The sequence below is a fragment of the Chanos chanos genome, chromosome 1 (genome assembly GCF_902362185.1).
Source record: "Chanos chanos chromosome 1, fChaCha1.1, whole genome shotgun sequence".
In the NCBI taxonomy this organism is placed as follows: domain Eukaryota; kingdom Metazoa; phylum Chordata; class Actinopteri; order Gonorynchiformes; family Chanidae; genus Chanos; species Chanos chanos.
Window position 1 is genome coordinate 27,843,232 of NC_044495.1, and position 22,979 is coordinate 27,866,210.

General features: G+C 43.1%; 1 protein-coding gene across 1 annotated transcript in view; it reads right to left on the reverse strand.

Moving 5' to 3' along the window:
• Positions 1-7,175: 7,175 nt before the first annotated feature.
• camk1da (calcium/calmodulin-dependent protein kinase 1Da) overlaps positions 7,176-22,979 on the reverse strand; it is a 50,023-nt gene continuing 34,219 nt past the window's right edge. Inside the window, exons 4-11 of the mRNA XM_030776835.1 lie at positions 19,062-19,200; positions 18,753-18,879; positions 12,076-12,151; positions 9,787-9,899; positions 8,760-8,838; positions 7,935-8,022; positions 7,535-7,811; positions 7,176-7,306 (exon numbers count right to left, since the gene is read on the reverse strand). Coding sequence (XP_030632695.1) covers positions 7,176-7,306; positions 7,535-7,811; positions 7,935-8,022; positions 8,760-8,838; positions 9,787-9,899; positions 12,076-12,151; positions 18,753-18,879; positions 19,062-19,200 — 1,030 coding nt within the window. The remainder of the gene's footprint in view (positions 7,307-7,534; positions 7,812-7,934; positions 8,023-8,759; positions 8,839-9,786; positions 9,900-12,075; positions 12,152-18,752; positions 18,880-19,061; positions 19,201-22,979) is intronic.

Here is a 22,979-nt window from a genome sequence, read left to right on the forward strand (position 1 = left end):
GAAGTGAATGTTAGGTATTCCTTAGAAATTCCATGCAAGGAAAAGAGGTCTCTGAAATTGACCAGTGATCCATGGCTGGAAAACCTTAGAACTTTAGTATGGAACTAATTACAAAGACCTCCAGTGTTACATCACAGACACACGCACCCGCACATGCACACACACACGCACACACACAAGGTGCATTGCCATACACTTTGAGAGAAAAAAACACTCACACAGAGAAAGATTTTTGTTACACAAGTTATTTAGACAGCTGGATGTACTTAGTGAGAGGCAGGTTCAGAGCATAGACCCCAGATCCCCCTGAAAGGATTACTGCTCTTCTTCCCCGAATAGTTCAGTCACTCAATTAGGGGATGAGAGGAGAAAAGAGGGTAAAAAGAGAGAGAATAGTGGATATGTTCAGCATTAGTTACCTCTCCTTAAGGATACAGAAATAGAGAGATGACTGAGTTTGTGACTTAGGTCTTGCAGTGACTTTTTAGTAAAACCCTAAACTTCTCCCTGCATCGGTAACAGAAGAGGAAAAAGGACTCTAATAAAGAGCTCCGGAGTCGGGCAGTAAATGGCACGTAAAAGAGACAGAACAACCCCACAGTTCTGTTTGTATACACTCTTGGCTCATTTACCAGTGAAATCTTGTCAGTATCATGCAGCAGAGAAGAGTGTGAAGCGGGGTCTGTGCCTTTGAAAAATGGTGCTGTAATTCTATTGAATAAAAAGCCCTGGGGCCGTCTGTGTGTTTGTGAAAAAGGAACCGTATACAGCTGTGTTTTCTGTTATTTGTGTCAGAAGCAGCTCCTGTCATTATAAGATTTGAAGAAATGCTATAGACACAATAACCAACGTTCTGGTGAAGCATTTTCTGATGTGAATTTCAGAGAAAAAGAGAACAGGGGGCTAGAAAATGAAACTGGGATGTATGTAGAGGAGAATTCTTTTCAGTTTTTCACTGCAGTATGGAGCCCATAAGGCTCTTTAAATTTATGATAATCTCTTTCTCTCTCTCTCCTGAATTAATACTGAACTCAACGAGCCTTTTCCACCTGCTGCTTCATATAACATTCCCACAATGCTTCTGCAACTGCAAACTCAGGCTCACATTCACAAAATGTATTAAAAATCTGTTCCCACAATTTACCTAAAAACTCCACAAGTACTATATAAGAGATTGGAGAGAGGAAAATGGAGGAGGGCTGAGCAAAGGGCAGAGAGAGAGAGAGAGAGAGAGAGAGAGTGATGAGGAAGAGTATTTGAAGAGAAAGAAAGAGGAGTGTTCAGTCATTTGGCCCTGACTCTTTCCTCTTCCTGTGGCGTCCTAAAGCCGTGTGGGAGGATTGTAGGGGGCCAGAGCTACTTGGCAGGGCAGTGCATGTGTGTGTGTGTGTGTGTGTATGTGTGTAGAACTAGACAGTTTAAAGGTTTTATGAAGCAATAAGAACTAAGACTCCCTCCCCCATAACCTCTACCTAACAGTCAAACCTGCTGCCCTGACCCTCCCACAGAAGCCCCTGGAGAAATGCATGCTCTGTGTGTGTGTGTGTCTGTGTGTGAAAGCGAGAGAGAGGACAAAACAATAGTGATTATATAAAAAAAGAAAAACTAAGGATTTTATAAACCCAAATTGGACCTTATTGGCAAAGCAATTCAGTCAAAAGCTATAACTCGCATGACCAAACAAGACCCAAATTGCCTCTCAGAAAATGATCATCATTATCACCCCAATGTTTCCAAGCAGAAAACCAAATTTTGACGTTTTATTGGAGTTTGCTTTAGCTTTCACTTGAAGTCTCTGACTGTTAGGCAATAGTGCAGTAATCAGAGAGTGGCATGATAGCACCCATTCCCCTGAAGGCTGGCTGTAAAAGGTAGTTTATTTTAAGTAGATAATGAGAGGCAAAACTTGTATTGACCCCTGAGGCAGTCCAGGCTGAGAAGTGGAAACACGTGTGTGAATGTGGGCTCTCTGAAGGCAAAAAAAAAAAAAAACAGACATCTTGGAGATTAACTAAATGTAGTCACTGTCATGAAGTCGCTGTCTTTAACATTCCATCTGTTTATATTATTACATCTAGAAAATTCTCATAGATGAGCAAGTCATGAGTGCATGTGTGGGTTAGGTGAAGAGTCTGGTATGTGATGCGTGCAAATGGAAAAGGTAGGAATCCTTCCTCCTGTGGAACTGTGGTATGTGGAGTCTTTTACCCCAGCTTTAATCTAACACACCCACCTCTGTCAGAGCTTTCTCAGGGCCTTGATTAACTGAATCAGGTGTGTCTGAATAAAGTTAGAGCAAAAGCCCACATACACTTCAGGCTTCAGCTGTGGAGGGTTGCCAACCTCTGAGGTTAATGAAAGGGCCAAGTATAAAGAATGAAGCAAACAATTCCAGCTAATTTGTTTTGCCTGTATTCTGTTGCATCTGCAAAACATTAGATGAGCATGTGCCAAATGTCTGTGGAGTCCTGCCCATGCATCATGCCTCTGTGGTGACTGACCAAGGAGCATGAGCTTGTGTAAGAAGGAGAAAAATGGATAACCATTTACCCAGAGGCCTCCACTGCTGATGGTCAGACTACCAGAAGAGGACCCTACGAACAGGTTACAGATGCCCGTGGAAGGACATCCCAATAAAATATGTAGAAAATGAGTTAATTTAGTTCATTCTCTGTGACAAACTATCTAAACATGAAATTCCAAACCTACACAAACCTTTTGTTTTTAAAAGGACTTACAGAACTTGTAAATACCTTTTTAAATATGTGCATCCAGCCTATGGGATGAGGCATGATCTCCAGAGCATAGACCTCTCTTGGCCCATACACGGGTAATTCACCAAGGTCATCCGCAGACATGTGCACATGAGTAAATTTCATAGAATGGCAGTCAGTGATCAGTTAAAAAGGAAATGAAGCCTGGGGGTAGAGACAGGGCAGCCATGGTCAGTCTGAGTGCTAATGAGCGCCTGGGGTGTTCTACCACACAAACAAGCCAACAACCGCCTCAGGGTACAGTAAAAAAAACCCATCAAAAATTCACTGTTTTCACCACTTACTGTTTCTTCTGTAGACCTGTGAGGCACACAGCACACTGAATCAGCTAAAAGTGAAGACCTTTTTGATTCCATAGCAGACCACAGTATATAATTTTTGAAATAATGAAATAATAAAAAAAGTTTGAGGTTCTATATTTGAGAAGGCTCACAGACAGATATACAGCTTTCATGATCATTCAGGATTTATTAGAGGAAAAAAAAATAGAGAAAAACAATCATTCATTCCCCCGTTTACAGCATGGTATATAAACTCTGATATGTGCAGGTGATTGTCAAAGGCATTGGATATGCAAGCCCCATATCAACTGAAGTGTCACATCACAGTAAAGTTAGTAATTGTATTCCACCCCAAAATATGGATCATCCTTGTTACATGCATAAAGAGTAAATATTTCACATTTCACTGGGCAACTTTTTTTTTTCTTTTCTTCGTTTTTTTTTTTTTTTTTTGGACAAGGTTGTCATGGAGATGCGGTGATCACAAGACCTGTGTTGTCACTGGCATGTGGTTCTATGCTTTTCATACACATATAAATACAGATGTCAGGACGTGTCAAGTTATGCTGACATTTTAAGGGTTGAAACTGTAAAGCTCTTCCAACATGCTTGCATTTGATTTAAAAAAAAAAAAAAAACGAACACCTTGATGTATTTATATTATTTTCAAATTATTGTCATATGTTTTGCTTTGATCAAGTTGGTTTTTAGAAATAGACAATATGCATTGGACGAGGGGGTTTGAATAAAACACCAAAAAACAGCACAGTATCCAGAGGGCGGTACAGACACTTGTCAGTCACAGCTTCAACTGTTTAAAGAGGCAAACGCGACGCCTGAGTCGATAAAACACAGAATAAAAACAAATGTCAATACTGTGTCTTAAAAAAAAATCACTTGTTAAACCTAAGAGCCATGCTCTCATATAACATGTAACGGATATTGGCTATGTGGCCCTGTTTCAAACTGGAATTTGTCAATTCAGTGCCAATTATACGCAAAAGCGTATGAGAGAGAGAGACGTTTGGAGGGAAACTGGGGTGTGTATTACTCATTTTTGAGTCAAGCCTGTGAATTGGGAGACAAGAATGTGTCAGGTTTGCTACCACAGTATTTGAGGAAGGCAGTGTTAAAGAGGAAGGGATGTGATTACATTTCAGAGAGATACAGATTAGACACAAGCTCAACGTCCCACACATTTTACAGGCTACATTCCTCATATGGTCACATACACACGCACACACACACACACACACACACACACACACACACACAAACACACACCACTCACACAAACAGAAAGCCCTCTCACTAGCACATTCTCAAAGCGCTCTGAATGAGAATATGATATTCACAATCTATTTACAAAGCCTTTGGACTGACACAACAGATTCTGCAGACATATACAAACACTGTGATGACTAAGGTAAACAGAAAAGAAAGAAGAACAGAAGAAACAAAAAGCCCAGCATAGACAGAGTGCAAATTCATCCACTCTCTCCCCTTCTCTTTTTTCTTCCTCTCTTCTTCTCAAAGACAATCTAACAATGCACAGTTTTGCCACACTCAGTGATGGATGAAAAGGTGTGTGCTTGTATGTGTGTACGCGTAGATGTAAATCACCGTGTTAGTGTGCAGACACTGTCATATTAATCATGCATATCTGCAGAATGTTAATATAAATTCATACTTGAAGTTGTTGTAAAACTCTTTTGTATGAACAAGGAACTAGCCTATAATGAGAAACGACTGTATTTATCATCTGCTGATGAGGACAGTGTGAGGGGAGAAACTGTACCAACCATCCTTAATATGTCTCAGGACACCAAGGAGTAATCTCTCTCACATACACACACACACACACACAAAACACATAAACTTGGGTGCGCTAACCCTAACCCTAACACTGCTGGTTGTCTCTTTCACTCAGCATTCTGGACCAATGGTCCACTTTGCCACAGATATTAGAAAACGACAGGCCACAACTAAATACAACTTTTACTAAGACACACACACACACACAGAGGGTTTTGGTATGTATGTGTCACTGTGCAAACAGTAACTGACAATTACAGACAACTACAGACACAGACCACACAATTATACTTGACATAGCTGTCTTTCTGTCAGCGTATCCCACTGTCAAGAGTTCCTGGCATTTCAAATGTCCAAATCTCTCATGCATAAATAGCTTGGGAAGTTTATGAGTGGTCACACAGTAGCACTTAGTCACATAGACTACAGTGTTAAATTTAACATAACCGATCATATCACAACATATCACGACAGAGGACAAAAGCAATGATGGAAAAGAGAAAACAGACACATAAATGAACAGGGTCACATGACTGACTGCCAAGGCAGGCGTCACACAAATGGCTACTTAAAACTACATGACTGTTGTGTAGAGGAGAAAAAAAGCCTTAGCTACGGTCCAGAGTAAAAACACAATTGACAGACAGTGAAGCCCAAAGATTTCGATGGCACTTAGGAGAACGCCGAACACCCACTCAGTTTCCGTCTGGGGTCATACGTTTCATTCTTCTCTCTTCACAGCTAGCAAACTCTGACTGCTAGTCCAGGGTCTACCGTTGTTCACACAAACCACACTCTTAATGGCAAGGCCGGTGAAAGAAGAAAACCAATCAACTTTGACCTTTCTTCCAGGAAGAGGTTAAGTTCTTTTCTAGCCCTTTACTCGACTCATAGTCTCATACGGATCTCCTAACCTGAGCCATTTCCACAAAGACAGACGCAAATGTCGCCTCTTCTACCTGTCTGCCTGGGACTTCTACCATACGATAGGCTATGCCCATATGCTTTTCATGTGAAAAAGCTCAAACGGGACTCGTAAACACAGCATCACTCCCACTGCAACACTGGGGTAATGTTCCCATTACTCTTTTGTTCCTGTTTGAAACTGGACATATCCACAGTCTCTTGCCGCTCCTGCCATCAGCTAATAATTAGCTATACTGTCTGCTCATCACCATGGAGACGCTCAAAGGAGTTACGGAAGGGTTACTATGGATACGCTCACCATGGCACCCGCTGCACTTGCGGGATTCCCTGAGAACTCATAAACTGGACATGGAAAGATGCTGTCATGGCTTTTCATGGGTCTGTAAGTGTATGTGTGTGTGTGTGTGTGTGTGTGTGTGTTTGTGTATATATACTCAGCTTATACCTTAATGTTCCTCTTTATATCTTTACACTGTCTGTGCACACAAAAGTTCCATGAAGTAAGAAAACAAACATATTGCATGTTTTCTCTAAATAGTTCATAAAATGGTTAGACCTGACTGCAGGATATTCTAGCATTTAAAACCCATAATTGTACTCACACAAACATGACAGCAAGTCGCTGTGCACGTCCTCCACCCCTGTGCAAACACATAAAGCTTAGACTCAGAGTACAGCTCTTAAACAGTCAAACATCATTTAAAAAAGACTTTTGCCTTTCAGCAAGACAAACCATGAAGAAAACTCCTCGTTAATAAGAAAGGAGTCATAAAAAGAGAAATATTCTCCCAGTTTGTGACGGTCAAACCAGGCAATCACACAGGTGGAGAACTAAGAACAATCAAAGGAAAAACTCAAACTCTAAGGAGGGGAGCAGTACAGATGTAGATTAACCAGATTTGGTTTGTTTTTGATACTGACCTTGCCCACCACTGGGTGCAGACATACACTCTCACGCATAGCACACACAAACATATGCACGCTAACACATCAGCAGTACTTTCTCAAACATATTTGCAGGGAAACATGGCTGTAATGGTCCTTAGCACATTCCTAAAGGAGCTTCATTCGTAAGTCTGTACATTAAGAAGATCCCCTCCTCAGGGATATAGCCGCAGGCTGGCCGTCTCCATCTCCTGCCTGTGTATGCTTTATGCCACCCACTGGCTGGGAGGTCTCATGGCAGGTCGCATTGTGGTGCGGGGATTGGCTGCATGCGCAGTGTTAAGCTTTTCAGTGGTTGCCATGGCGATCAGTGAGTGGATCAGTCCTCTGCCCTGTTTTTTTTTTTTTTTTCATAGGGCAGGGCGGGGGGCGAGCTGAGGGGCGGGGCTTACAGGGCAGTGGCCTCCCAGCTCTCTCCCCGCAGAACCTGGCGTCACTTGGTCCCCGTCAGCACCGTGCTCACCGTGGCAACTGAGGATGAGTGTGGTCTGCAGGGCTCTGCACCGCCAGTTGTGGACGAAGCTGCTGATGCAAGAGAGCAGGAGGTGTGGGGAGGGGCTGGACCTAACAGGAACACAGTAACCTTTAAAATACAGAACTGTCTGCTTCACTTACTGCAGTGCTCTAATGTAAATATGCTACGTGATAATGAGCCATTGATTCCAATAAAACACCTGAAGTTCACAGAATATGTGTCCACAGATTATAAAGACTACTCTTTAACATAGTGTATTAACACACACACAGGTTGGAGCAGAGACAAAACACACACACAAGAACAACCTTACTTACAGTCTTTGCGTGTTATGGAGGTGGATTCTGTAGACATGCTCTTGATATGTGCCGAATTCTGGGTTTGCACTGTCTTCTGGGTTTGGCTTGCTGTTGCCATGGCAATGGACGTTTGGTTTGCTGTTTGGTTTGCTGTTTGACTTGATGCCTGGCCTCGGTTCTGGTTGGCGCTGGAGGGCGGAGCCCCGTCCATACTGCTGCCCATGCTGCTGCCCATACTGCTGCCCAGTTGGAGCCTCCTCATGTGCCTGACCACTGCTGTGGCGTTAAAGGCTTGCTGTTCCACAGAGGGAGGAAAGAAAGAATGGAAAGATGGGTTAAGAGGGAGAGGAGTAGAGGGTGGATCTGACAGACATAAAAAAACCCCCAAAGACACACAGATACAGACACACATACTCACCCTCCATTTGCTTTTTGCAAAGTTTTTACGCATTTGACGGCTAACGGACTCATGGATGTTTTTGCAGAGGGCAGTGTCTCCAGCAATCCTGAAATATAAGTGTACATATGTTCAGTAACTGTGACCTGCACTATCACCCCAGCCCAGGTGTTCAGCTCTCAAACCTCTCCCTCTCCCCTACACACCCTCTCTCTCTCTCTCTCACACACACACACACCCCTAACCCCAACATTTTCAGACTCTCCCTTCCACTGAGTGGGGTTTTGATAAGTGTGTCTGTGGAGGATAAACTAACTGATGATTAGTACTTAGAATGTGTGATGTCTGATTAAGCACACAGCTGACTTAATTGGCTGGCATTAATTCAGTGAGTTTTCCCCACCCCAGGGAGGAGGCAAGGGATACCCGATAATAGGAAAACTGCATTCAGCTTCCCCTCACTGAAAGACTCAGAACGACACACCTACACTCAACCTCATGAGAACATACAAACAACATCACACAACAGCGATGAAACAGGGCACTAATATGACATCACACAAACCTGACAAACATGTCATTGTGCCGACTGTACTGCCAAAGCAGAAATAAACTATACATTGTATTATTATCAACTAAGAAAAAAAAACAAAACAGTGTTATGGTTTGACTCATATATCTTGAAACGAGCAGACATATGAGTTCTACAAGTGCAGTCTTCAGCATATCAACTAATGTTACAAACTCCAGTGATGACTGAGAGAATCAGATCAGGCAGCAATTTTAACACTCAGAATAATCCCACATCCACTTTGAGATGCTAGGCTAGGATAGGGACAGACTCACCAAGGGTGCCGCAGGGCTTGTTCACAGGTATACCGCTTCGCAGGATCCTTCTCCATCAAACAACTGATAAAGTCCTTTGCTGAAACACACAGAAATGTCAGTACGTACACAGAACACAGGTACTGCAAACAGTTAAAGGCACACTATGTCAGTAAGTACACAGAACACAGGTAGTCAGAAAAACAGTTAAAGGCACACTAAATCAGTATGTACAAAGAACACAGGCAGTTAGGAAAACAGTTAAAGGCACACTAAGTCAGTATGTACAAAGAACACAGGCAGTTAGGAAAACAGTTAAAGGCACACTAAGTCAGTATGTACACAGAACACAGGCAGTTAGGAAAACAGTGACAGAGGCACAATGAAATTAGAAATACACAGACAGGTAGAACACGTTACTGAACATTGTGTATCTTTTCAAAAAATTAAAATATTTGGCTAATGAAAATATCAGGCAGTTTTGTAAGTATTCCTGAACAAAATAAACTGTGTGACTGTACGTGAAAAAGATGTCCCCCATTTCTAACATCTACCAGAACAAATTTTCAGGAAATCTGAAAGTTTCATGCAACTTCTCAGAGTCAGTTGAAGACTTTAGCTGATGGAGTACAAGTAGAGTTGCAACAGCTCTACTAACTTTTGGTTTTTCCGAATTTCTGAAACTTAAACAAATGCTTAGCTATTTTTTGCCTTACACTGACAGGGAATATGCATTAATGCGAAAAAGATCTGTTTTCTGAGTGCCTGATTCCCAGGTCTCTTTCCAGCAAACCAGTGCTCCCATTTCACTGTTACTGGCAATGAGCAGGACCAGTGGTGGGTGGCAAGACTACAAACACAGATTCCACCCCAGGTGATTCACACTTGGATGGACAAGCATGCACACACACATATACACACATACACACACACACACACACACACACACACTCACACATACCACAGTAACCGTTATGGTTCAGTCTGACTGAATGTGATGATAACGGCAGGCAGAACAACAGACAGACCTGAAAAGAGCATTAATTACCTGAGTCAGATATGTCATCCCAGTAAGGTGCATCAAACTCATAATCTGCTTTGAGAATCTGCTCAAACAGCTTGGAATCATTTTCATCATAGAATGGAGGGTAACCACACAACCTAGAGAGAGTGAAAAAGTGTGAGAGAGAGACAGAGACAGAGAGAGAGAGAGAGAGAGAGAGAGAAGAAAAGAACCCTTTAAAGAGGGACAGCAAAATATGATATCAAAACAGTACATTTTGCTATTATGCAGCAAATTTGGAATACATACATAATTAATGGTTCAGTTTAAGTGCAACTGCTCTGATTCATTTAAATAGCTTCAATTACATGTCTCTATGTCTGCTTGCTTTCCTGACCACAAATCCAACCAGACTACAAATGTGAAATCACTGCTGTCATACCACAAGGTTTCTGGTTTCCATTCTTTCAGTACTATATTCAGACATCCATACTGAGAGAAAGAATATGGTCTCTACGATTCCATATCATACAATTTAATGCTGGAGCTCAAACCAAAAAAAACTGAGGGACATTTAGTGATTCTGAACAGCGTGCGCAAATGAAACATAATCAATGCAACTGAATATATTTACATTTTTTCCTCTCCAAAATGATAAATGTCATTAAAATACTTTTCCCCATCAGTACACATGCAAACGAGGGAAAGTGGGAAAGGAAGAAGAGTCATTTTCCGCCTGATTTCAGTCGGATTAGTGTTTTTTCTCTCTTTGTGTCAGGTTAGCAAGTCAGTCACCAATCAGACGTTAAGAGAATTAGCGCTTCATTGGCCTGGATGCTAATGCAATGTGAACACCTGAGGAGAGGCCAACAAGCCATGAGATCTGGCCTTACTGAATCACACAGCACTCCTATGCCAGAGGAGAAAATAGGGACCAGTTTACAAATACACACACACACACACACACACACTCGCACGCACACAGCACACAGCACACATGCGTGCGCACACACGCACACACGCACACACACACACACACACACACACACACACTCACATTTGCACTCGTACACGCTCACATTCGCACTTGTACGGCGGCCTGAGCAAAATATTCAACACAAATGATCTGAGAGAGGAAGGTATGTCCACACAGAGTATTCTTCCTTGATGCCAACGACATCCAATACACAAAGACAGTTGTACTGGTTTGTTGACAGGGTGCTTTAATGAACGAGCTGGCATGCTGGGTGCAGACTGGCAAACTATCAGGTCAGCTGAGTATTGCTATACACAAAGAGAGCTGAGAGAAAATGGAAACACACACACCCACACCCCCACTCTCACCCCCCACCCCCACACACTCACACTCACCCACACAGTGCTGCACATCATCTTAATAAACACACACACTTATTTGGCTGAATTCCTCACAGGACTAGAACAAAACAAAGTGTAGAACAGCTTTTTCCTCACCCATTTATGCTTATAGAAAATAAAAATGTGTGTGTGTGTGTGTGTCTGTGGGGCATGCGGCGTGGGACTCACTGCTGGGTATCTCTAGGTCAGGCTGATGTTTATATTGAATTCTCCTCAAAGCCTTTCCCTCTCTCTTTTTCTCAAACACACACACACACACAAATAAGATGACCGCCACTGAAGTCCAACAAATACAGTTTTGTAAAAGAAAACAGATCAGAGATATGCTTTGTTCTCTTCCCATAACTGGGCAATCCCAACAGAAAGGAAAAGTGACACTTTGAGATGAGCTGACACTACCTAAACTCCTGCTCCTCTAAAACTGTCACACACACACACACTGTTAAATTTAAATCCACATTAACATATCAGACAAAAAGATACCACAAACTGGCCCTCGAAAAAGGCCATATAAGGAGATTGAGCTAAACAAAGCTGAACATCTGTTGCCAATCAGAGGAGTGTAGTATGAAGCCGGATTTTTTCAGTTGGATGGACAGCATTACATGAGAAGTCTGTCCATTGTCTGTCCATTAGGAATGCTCCTACTTTGTCTCCCGTTTAGAACTTTTAACTTTTGGTTTCATCTTATCCAGCTATCTGAGAAATCATGCTTTTCAGTTTTTCTACTTTTCACCTAACTAACAATCATGTACACACAGCCTATATGTTCAATTGCAACATTTTTCCAAACGGGAAAATTTGAGGTGAGATCAGGCTGGTGTCCCCTGTTTTACTCCGGAATCTACTAAGAAGAAGAGCATGGTCTACCCTGAGGAGTCATGTGAAAGTGCAGTCCAGGTTCAGGTTATCAGTTCAGATAGACACATTAAGCACACAGAGAGTGTGGTTTCTTACAGGATGTAGGCGATGACTCCAATAGACCAGCAGTCCACTGCTTTACTGTACGGTTTCTGAGCAAGCACCTCTGGAGCTGAAAAGGAGAGAGGAGAGAAGAGGAGAGGAGAGGAGAGGAGAGGAGAGGAGAGGAGAGAGACCAAAACATTAGAGAAACACCAAAGCAACTACAAGAATGACATATTTCAGTCACGCATTGTTTTTTTAAGTACACCCAGATTGTGCCATAAAACCCCTCTCACACACTCTGACTCAGCTCCATCTCCCTGAGCTTCCAAACTGTATCACACAGCTCTGAGAGCTCCTGCCACACACTGCTGAAAGCCAGCTGAAATGTTCATTCTTCTGAAAGCCAGCTGAAATGTTCATTCTTCTGAAAGCCAACTGAAATGTTCATTCTTCTGAAAGCCAAAATGATCACTGTCTGCATTTCTCCAAAACATCTGATGTCATTCCATTCAAACAGCTACAAGAGTAAAGGGGTACAAAATTTTACAGTTAAACAATTGCACATTACACGGGTTACAACTGGAAGACCATATTTGTCACATTGAAAGACTAATGCATTAGTGTCTTCAAAAAATATAAGCTCAAAATGGGACAAACACACACAGCATGCAAAGTGTTTTCTCTCTTTTTGAACAAACATTCACCATTTACTCACAAACCACTCACCAACACACACACACACACACACATCTCCACATACACCCACATGCATACACTCTGTCTCTCAGGAAGTGCTAGACTGAGTGGCCTCTTGAGTTTTTCTGTATTCATCAGACAATTTTGTCTATTTTCCATCCTTCTCCTATTCTCTTCCTCTCTTCAGGAAACAAGCTCTACAAAAGCTTCCATTCTCTGATAATAAGCTCTACTTAATCCCAGACTGAGCTATTGTGGATGTGTGTGCCTGTGAGTGTGGCTATTGTGTGCATGAGTGTGTGTGACTGTGTATGTGTGGGTATTGTGTGTATGTACAGCCTGATGGTTATGAAAGCCATTCTGAAAAGTCAAAGAACTATGACTCATGTTCAGATCAAAAACTACGGGAGACATTTTAATACACACATACACACACACACACACACACACACACACACACACATACACACACACAAAGAAGCTTTGCTCTCTCCCTCTCTGTCTGTATGTTTATCATGCAAATCTAACTGTCTCACAGACACAAGCTGGATCTGCTTATAACTTGACCAAAACAGCACAAAACTAAGCTGGATCTATTTTTACCCCAGGAGTAAATGCCTCAGAAATGCTTATTGGAACTAGCTAATCTTAGCACTATAAATAATATAACCTTATCCTCGGGTTTGGAGGCTTCCCTAAGGTGTGTGCGTGTGTGCGTGTGTGTGCGCGCGTGTGTATATGTGTTGGAAATGCCCTGAAGCATTCCCTATTGGGAGAGAGGAGGAAGGAGAAAGTTATAAAAGCTAACGGCACTCAAATCTAAAAATCTCCACAGAGAGTGAAAGGGTGTGAGTATGTTACCATTTAAAGACAAAGACTGGGCATAGCTGAGGATTCAGCGCATTCACACACACATACACACGCACACGCGCACAAACACACACAGTATGAGTGCATGCCTATGCAGTGGCCTCATCCCAGACACACCATGGCTCAATATTATTATTCCATTATGTGATTTCACAAAGATCTACAGACTCTGTTTTTACACACACACACACACACACACAGACATACACGCACAGACACACAGAAAGCCCAGTCTTGACCCTGTTCTCTGAGTGACAGCTTTATCTGTTTTGGGCACTGAAGTCCAGTCACAGGACAGCCATTAAAAGATATTACCTACATAAACCTAACCACACTACGGTTAAAAAACTTACTATCAAACATTCAAAAACAATCTCGACATATTCAAAGTTACCTTTACATCATTCTCAAATGATTTTAATATAAAATCTTAATGCAACCATCATAACCTCTTAATTGACTGACATACAGTCGAATAATCATGAATGTTTATTTGAAGATCCTGAGCAGCAATAAGCAAACACCATTATCCTACACTCATTCTCAGATAATCATCCTAATTTTAGCATAAATGTCATTAAAGTGATAACAAGATCAAAGCAGCCAAGAGTGCAAAAACAGCAATAACCTTAGCAAATGCATGACAACCAATCTAACTGCTTTTTCTGAGTTCACGGACATTCCTCATACCACTGTAACAATCAGTAGTCCCTTTGAAGCTCATTTGAATTCACAGGCGGGCAAACTAAAAGTAAAGGCTAGAACTGTGAATTAGCCTGGCTCCATAGATGCACACATTTATTACATATGACATACAGCGCCCTACCAAAAGTCACAGGACACCAGGTACCATATACACAGTGGGGATTTTTTTGTTTGTTTGTTTTTTCCTCCGGATATAAATAGCACATTGTCCTCCTTTTGACTTTAATAGTAGTGACAGTTTCTCATCTTATTTTCTGCACACTGGTGGTCATATGATATTCTGTTCCAGTTGGCACCACTGATTAGAACAGACATTTCAGTCTTGTCCTAATTCTGCATTCCAGTCCAGCCCAGAGAGATTCAAACGTGAACTCTACCCAGGTGACTGCAGCGTGTAATGTCTTCTCCTCAGACCACAGCTTGGCAAACCAAACACAACCATACTGAGAGCCCAGAACCAAGTTCGCAGTTACAACGTGAGGACAATGTTATAAACGTCCAGAACATCACTGCCTGATCCACGGACTCACCGAACCCGGTCAATACCAGGAGAAGCACATCCAGAACAGGGTCCAAATGTCACACATCTGACATGTCACTCAGCACAGAGGCATTTTCATGGACTAAAGTGGACTGATTCACATTTATAGTTCCTGGTGAACTGGCCCATGCCATTTTTGTTATAAATGTATAATAATGGCATGCAGCTATCAGTGTGTCACACAAACACAGATCATTTGGTGGCATGCACCTCCCCATGTAGATTCTCTAAACTATTCTTCTTTCTCAAATAGATGAAGTCTTTCCTTTGATTTGTAAGCAGTCATCCACCACACATCCCTGTATATGTATAGACACATGTTTCTGACAGAGTCAGTCTTCACACTGGGAAACCTTCAGACAGCTCCTTGTCAAAAGACCAATCAATAGTACAGCCCGGTCATTAAACGTGTGAGACCCACACTGAGGACCATCAAGACCTGGTTGGAGGGTGCTGACCTTGCTCTTCAGCACCAATTCCAGCACACAGACTGGAGTGTGTTTGCTGCCCATGCCACCACAGACTCTCAGACTAACACTGACACATATACCAACTCTGTCTTGGATCACATCAACAAGTGTCTGGACAGAGTGACAACACAAAAACAAATAAAAGTTTTTCCCAATCAGAAACCCTGGACGAACAGAGAGGTTTGCCTCCTGCTCAAAGCCATAGATGCAGCCTTTGGGTCTGGAGACCGGGAGGCTTACAGCTCAGCCAGGACCAACCTAAGGAGGGGAATCTCCCAAGCTAAATGCAGATACAAACAGAGGATCGAGAACCCCCGGCGTATGTGGCAGGGCATACAGGCCATCATGGACTACAAACCACCCAATACTGTGCCCCCATCCTGCTCTGCCTCCCTCCCTGACGAGCTCAACCACTTCCAGGCTCGCTTTGACCGGGGAAACAAGGAGGTCACCCTCAAAGCGGATCTTTCCAGCTCTGATGTCTGCGCCACCCTGAGCAGGGTGAATGTACGGAAGGCAGCTGGTCCAGATGGAATACCTGGTCGTGTGCTCAGAGTCTGTGCAGGGCTGCTGGCTGGGGTCTTCACGGACATTTTCAATCTGTCCCTGGCCCACTAAGTTGTCCCCACAAGCTTCAAGACTGCCACCATTGTGCCAGTGCCAAAGCACTCCACTGCTATGGCCTTGAATGACTTTGCCCAGTTGAACTCACCCCTATCATTGCAAAGTGCTTTGAGAAACTGGTTCTAACGCATCTCAAATCCTGTCTGCCCTCTACCCTGGATCCCCATCAGTTTGCCTACCGCACCAACAGGTCAGCAGAGGACGCCGTCTCCATGGCACTCCACTCTGCCCTGACCCACCTAGACAGTCCCAACTCTTACGTCAGAATGCTGTTCATTGACTTCAGCTCAGCATTCAACACTGTGATTCCCTCAAAGCTGATCTCCAAGCTTAGCCAGCTTGGTATTAGCACATCCCTTTGCAATGGGACTCTGGACTTTCTGACTAACAGACCCCAGTCTGTTAAGTTAGATTACCTCTCCTCCTCCCCTCTCACCTTGAACACTGGCATGCCACAAGGCTGTGTGCTGAGCCCTCTTCTGTACTCCCTCTTCACCTACAACTGCGTCCCTGTCCACGGTTCCAACACCATAATCAAGTTTGCAGACGGTACCACGGTAGTAGGTCTGATCGGAAAGGACAACGAGACGGCCTACAGGGACGAGGTCGAGCACCTGGCCGCGTGGTACACCGACAACAACCTGGCCCATAAAACCCAGAAGACCAAGGAGATCATTGTGGACTGCAGGCGTGCTAGGAGCAGAGCACATGCCCCCATCTACATCAACGGAGCTGTAGTGGAGCGTGTACCAAGCTTCAAACTCCTTGGTGTCCACATCTCTGACGATCTCACCTGGTCCCTGAACTCCTCCATCCTCATCAAAAAGGCGCAACAGCGCCTTTACTTCCTGCGGAGCCTTAAGAAAGCTCATCTGTGTTCCAGGATAGTGGTGGGCTTTTACCGCTGTACCATTGAAAGCATGCTCACCAACTGCATCTCAGTGTGATATGGCAGTTGCTCCGCAGCAGACCGTAAAGCATTCCAGCGGGTGGTGAAAACTGCCCAACGGATCACCGGCACCCAACTGTCCACCACTGAAAACATTTACATTAAAAGCTGCCTCGGCGGGGCGAAAAGCATCATCAAGGATGCATCCCACCCTAACTAGGGACTTTTTACCCTCCTCCCATCTGCTAGGCGTTACAAGAGCCTACGCTCCCGCACCAGCCAGCTCAGGAAGAGCTTCTTTCGTGAGGCTGTGACCCTGCTGAACTCCACACCACAGTGCTAAGCTTTATTTGCACTCATTACTGCACTGTCTCTGTACTTTCATATGCACTACTCATTTTTGCACTGGCCGAACCTCTCACGTTGTTCAGATTACCCTATTTATACTGTACATACAACCTACTGTAAATATTTTGTCTATATGTACATACAACCCATACATATAAACTCCCTTTTCCTACTCTGTCAGCTTCACGTCAATGCATAACATAATTAATATATTATACATATATATTAATCTGTATATATATTGCTCACCACTGTCTATAATACTGTACATACTGTAAGATATAGCATCACTTGCACTTAGTACTCACTTATACCTGCACTTATCTGTAAATAATACTATGCTTTTGCACTTCTGGTTAGATGCTACTGCATTACATTGGCTTTGCACCTGTACTCTGCACAATGACAATAAAGTAGAACCTAATCTAATCTAATCTAATCTAATAGGCTACAGTCACTATACATTCATTCATTCATTCATTCATTTTCTAAGCTTCTTATCCTAATTAGCCTATCAGATAAGCCTAGCTTATCCCAGCGCTCATTGGGCGAAACGTGGGGAAACACCCTGGACAGGTCGCCAGTCCACTGCAGGGCAGGCACACAGTCAAACACATTCATGCACGCATTCACACCTAGGGGCAATTTAGTATCTCCAATTCGCCTGACTTACATGTCTTTGGGCTGTGGGAGGAAACTGGAGCTCCTGGAGGAAACCCATGCAGACACGGGGAGAACAAGCAAACTCCACAAGAAAGGACTCTGGCCGCTTAGCCAGAAATCGAACCCAGGACCTTCTTGTTGACAGCGCTACCCACTGCACCTCCATGCCACCCACAGTTACTATACAGTCATACAATAAATGCACTGTTTGTGTGTGTCTTCCATAACAGACAGACAGACTTATATGCTTTGTCAAAGCATTTGGTGTGGCCATGTTGGCTCTGAGGGTCTCAGTCTCTTTGAGGTGAAGGAGAAACCAGGCAAATGTGGAGTTGGTCTGTGAAAGTGTGATAACGACCAGCTCCACAGGCAGGTGTGTGCTGCACACAGATGAGTTTTCCTGCTCCATGTAAATACACACGGGTGCAAATATACATGCATGGAAAACTCTATAAGCACACACACACACACACACACACACAGAGCATTTCTTTCTCTCACACAAACACATGGAGAGACTTCATTCTCTCGCTCTCGCACAGACACAGATGCACACACAAACACACAAATGTGCACAAACACACACACGCACACACACACACACACACACACACACACACACACACACTCAGCCTCTTTTTCTTACAAACACACACGCATACACAGATGCGTTTACTCTCTCCCTCTTTACTCACTGTCTCTCTCATTCTCTCTCTTGAGCACACATACACATGCACACACACACACACACACATATAGACTGAGCAAATGGACAAATGCATTACAGATGTAACTGTAATATCTGACAAGCTACCACTTATTACCTCTATAAGAAGTCCCACACATGCTGGCTGTAAAGACTCTTATTATACTGACTGTATAGACTCTGACTCATATATCCTGGCTGTAAAGACTCTCTTACCCACGTATCCAGGTGTGCCACAGGCTGTGGACATCACGTCACCGGTGCCCTCCATCTTCGACAGGCCAAAATCACTGATCATGATTTTAGAGCCATCCTGAGGGTTAAAATACAGCAGGTTCTCTGGCTGAGGAAGACACACACACACACACAACAAAAGACACACAGACATACACTCTTATTAGAATCAGGCCATCCACAGACAAGTGTCCATGTGTGGGAGTGTAGGACCATGTGTGTGTGTGCGTGTGTGTGTCTTTTATTTGTCTCCTCAGCCAGAGGATGTGCTATGTGTGTAAGTGCAGTCACCTTCAGGTCTCTGTGCACTATGCCCATTTTGTGGAGGTAGTTGACTGCGTCCAGGACTTGTCTGATGAGTGTACTGGCATCTTTCTCTGTGTAAAATCCTTTCTCTACAATACGGTCAAACAATTCTCCTCCAGACACACTGTAAAAAGAGAGAGAGAGAGAGAGAGAGAAAGAGAAAGAGAAAGAGAGAGAGAGAAGGAGAGAGAGGGAGACATATAAGTTTTTTTTTTTATTCCAGACAGATGGGTACCATACCAGGTAAGCCTGAGTAAACCACTAGATCTATCGCTTACTTTGAGCCATAAATTATAGACTTTGTGTGTAAATCTGACAACATGGCAAGAACAGCTCTGACCTGTTTTGTGTGTGTGTCTGTGTGTGTGTGTCTGTGTGTGTTATATATGTGTGTGGACATATATGTGCATGTGTGTTTGTTTGAATGAGATTCTGTGTAATCAGTGTTATATATGTACAGGTCACAGTATGTAATTTATCACGCATTGGCATGTTCCTACTCAGCTGAGAGTATAACATACAGGCTTTAATATCTGTGACACATCTGCTTGTGTGTGTGTCTGTCTCATATACATGCTGTTCATTCTTTCAGACGCATACACACTCCCAATTTAAAAGCACAAAATTGACTTCAACATTCCACCAGTAGGGTGCACAGCAAGCACACAAAAAAATGTAAAAATTGGGCAATGCTGTGTGTCTACACATGTGTTTGTGTGTATTTGTGTGTGTGTGTGTGCAACCGTCTACAGAGAATAAATCTTAACAATTTCATAAACAGCCTGTATGCAACACACAAAGAGTCTCTCAATGTGATGTTAAGGAAAGGATCAAGAGGAAGTATAAACCATATCTCAGGCCCACCTTGCCCTCTACTGGTGCAAGAGAGTCAGCATTTTGTCCCCCCTTGCCTTACTCATACATATGGTATGGTATTGGCCTTAGGGTCAGCCCTCTAGCCCTAGGCATGGTCCTGTTTGAATCTCTGTCATTAATCATGCTGTATACACACACACAGACCTAACAACCTTACACACGCACAGACACACACACACACAGACACACACACACACACACACACAAGCACATGTGCACAAGCAGTCACTACACCACAGAATAGATTTGTTGGCTAATTCCCTTACAACATCTATTGAATAAAACACAAAACAGATTGATAGTGTTTAAATATTCAGCTGAATCATTTCATCCAACCCCCCTCCCCCAACACACACACACACACACACACACATGCACACACACACACACACACACACATGCACACACATACTAAGCACATTCCAAGCACAGAACAGCCAAACACCCACCAGCCAAATTAACACTGTAAAATTTAAATTCTAATCAAGTTTCAGGGCAAAAAATGAGGACAGATAATTAATTGAGCTCCCCTCCTCTTTTCTTCTCCTCTCCTCTCTTCCCTTTTCTTTTCCTTTTTTCTCACCTCTCTCTTTTTTTTCCTCCTCATGCAGATACATCCGGGGAAAAAAAACTCATCTTATTTTCAAATGAGCGGTATTTTCACCAGGTATCACCTGAGCGGAGTCTACGCAGTGTTAAGAGAGATCAGTCTTCTATGTAGAGTGTAATTGACTCTCCATAAATACAACTACAGGACTACACAGCAACAATGCCATATACACAGCAGTTAAGACTCCACCTTCTAAAATACACAGCACTTTACCCCATCACCCCAAACATTACATACTGTACGGACAAACTGCCTGTTTAAAATGCCTGAGAACTACAGGAGAAGGGTAACACTGTAGAGTTGATCACAGAGAGGAATCTCTCAAATAAGGGCATATTTTGGATTATATTTTCGAAAGTAAAAAAGAACCAAAAGTTTTACACAGTGACTTCTTTTGTTACTTTCAGTTGAAAGACTAGCTCTGTCTACAGTAAGGTCATTATCCACTAGCAAACTCAAGCTCATCACTGTCCTACAGCACACAATAGATCAGACAATACTTTGGTGTTTGGCCTTTGGCGTACTCTTTGCTCTTTACATTAATGAGTCACTATTTTGTGTGTGTGGGGGCTGGGTGCTAATGCTGCATAGACATTTAGCTGGTCATATGGACATTTCACCGTACAAGTCATACGAACATTGACTCTCTCTCTCTCTCTCTCTTTCTCTGTCTCTCTCACGCACGTACACACACACACACACACACACACACACAGAATGATCACAGCACTGTAATGACAGGGGACAATCTGCCACCCATCACCACGGTTACGCAATGTTCCTGCGTAAGCATAGAGGGGTAATCAGCCAACTGGCCACGCAGCTCTCTCTCTCTCTCACCCTCTATTCCTTCATTTCCTTTATCTCTCTCTCTCTCTCTCTCTCTCTCTAACCCCTCTATTCCTTCATTTCCTTTATCTCTCTCTCTCTCTCTAACCCCTCTATTCCCTCATTTCCTTTATCTCTCTCTCTCTCTCTCTCCCCTCATTTCCTTTATCTCTCTCTCTCTCTCTCCCCTCTATTCCCACATTTCCTTTATCTCTCTCTCTCTCTCTCTCTCTCTCTCCCCTCTATTCCTTCATTTCCTTTATCTCTCTCCCCTCTATTCCTTCATTACCTTTATCTCTCTCTCTCTCTCCTCTATTCCTTCATTTCCTTTCTCTCTCTCTCTCTCTCTCCCCTCTATTCTTTCATTTCCTTTATCTCTCTCTCTCTCCCCTCTATTCCTTCATTACCTTTATCTCTCTCTCTCTCTCTCCCCTCTATTCCTTCATTTCCTTTATCTCTCTCTCTCTCTCACCCCTCTATTCCTTCATTTCCTTTATCTCTCTCTCTCTCTCTCACCCCTCTATTCCTTCATTTCCTTTATCTCTCTCTCTCTCTCTCTCCCCTCTATTCCTTCATTTCCTTTATCTCTCTCTCTCTCTCTCTCTCACCCCTCTATTCCCTCATTTCCTTTATCTCGCGCTCTCTCTCTCACCCCTCTATTCCTTCATTTCCTTTATCTCTCTCTCTCTCTCTCACCCCTCTATTCCTTCATTTCCTTTATCTCTCTCTCTCACCCCTCTATTCCTTCATTTCCTTTATCTCTCTCTCTCTCTCACCCCTCTATTCCTTCATTTCCTTTATCTCTCTCTCTCTCTCACCCCTCTATTCCTTCATTTCCTTTATCTCTCTCTCTCTCCCCTCTATTCCTTCATTTCCTTTATCTCTCTCTCTCTCTCTCACCCCTCTATTCCCTCATTTCCTTTATCTCTCTCTCTCTCTCTCTCCTCTATTCCTTCATTTCCTTTATCTCTCTCTCTCTCTCCCCTCTATTCCTTCATTACCTTTATCTCTCTCTTTCTCCCCTCTATTCCTTCATTACCTTTATCTCTCTCTCTCTCTCTCTCTCTCCCCTCTATTCCTTCATTTCCTTTATCTCTCTCTCTCTCTCTCCCCTCTATTCCTTCATTTCCTTTATCTCTCTCTCTCTCCCTTCTATTCCTTCATTACCTTTATCTCTCTCTCTCTCTCTCTCTCTCTCCCCTCTATTCCTTCATTTCCTTTATCTCTCTCTCTCTCTCTCCCCTCTATTCCTTCATTACCTTTATCTCTCTCTCTCTCCCCTCTATTCCCTCATTTCCTTTATCTCTCTCTCTCTCTCCCCTCTATTCCCTCCTTTCCTTTATCTCTCTCTCTCTCCCCTCTATTCCTTCATTTCCTTTATCTCTCTCTCTCTCCCCTCTATTCCTTCATTTCCTTTCTCTCTCTCTCTCTCCCCTCTATTCCCTCCTTTCCGTTATCTCTCTCTCTCTCTCCCCTCTATTCTTTCATTACCTTTATCTCTCTCTCTCTCCCCTCTATTCCTTCATTTCCTTTATCTCTCTCTCTCTCTCTCCCCTCTATTCCTTCATTACCTTTATCTCTCTCTCTCT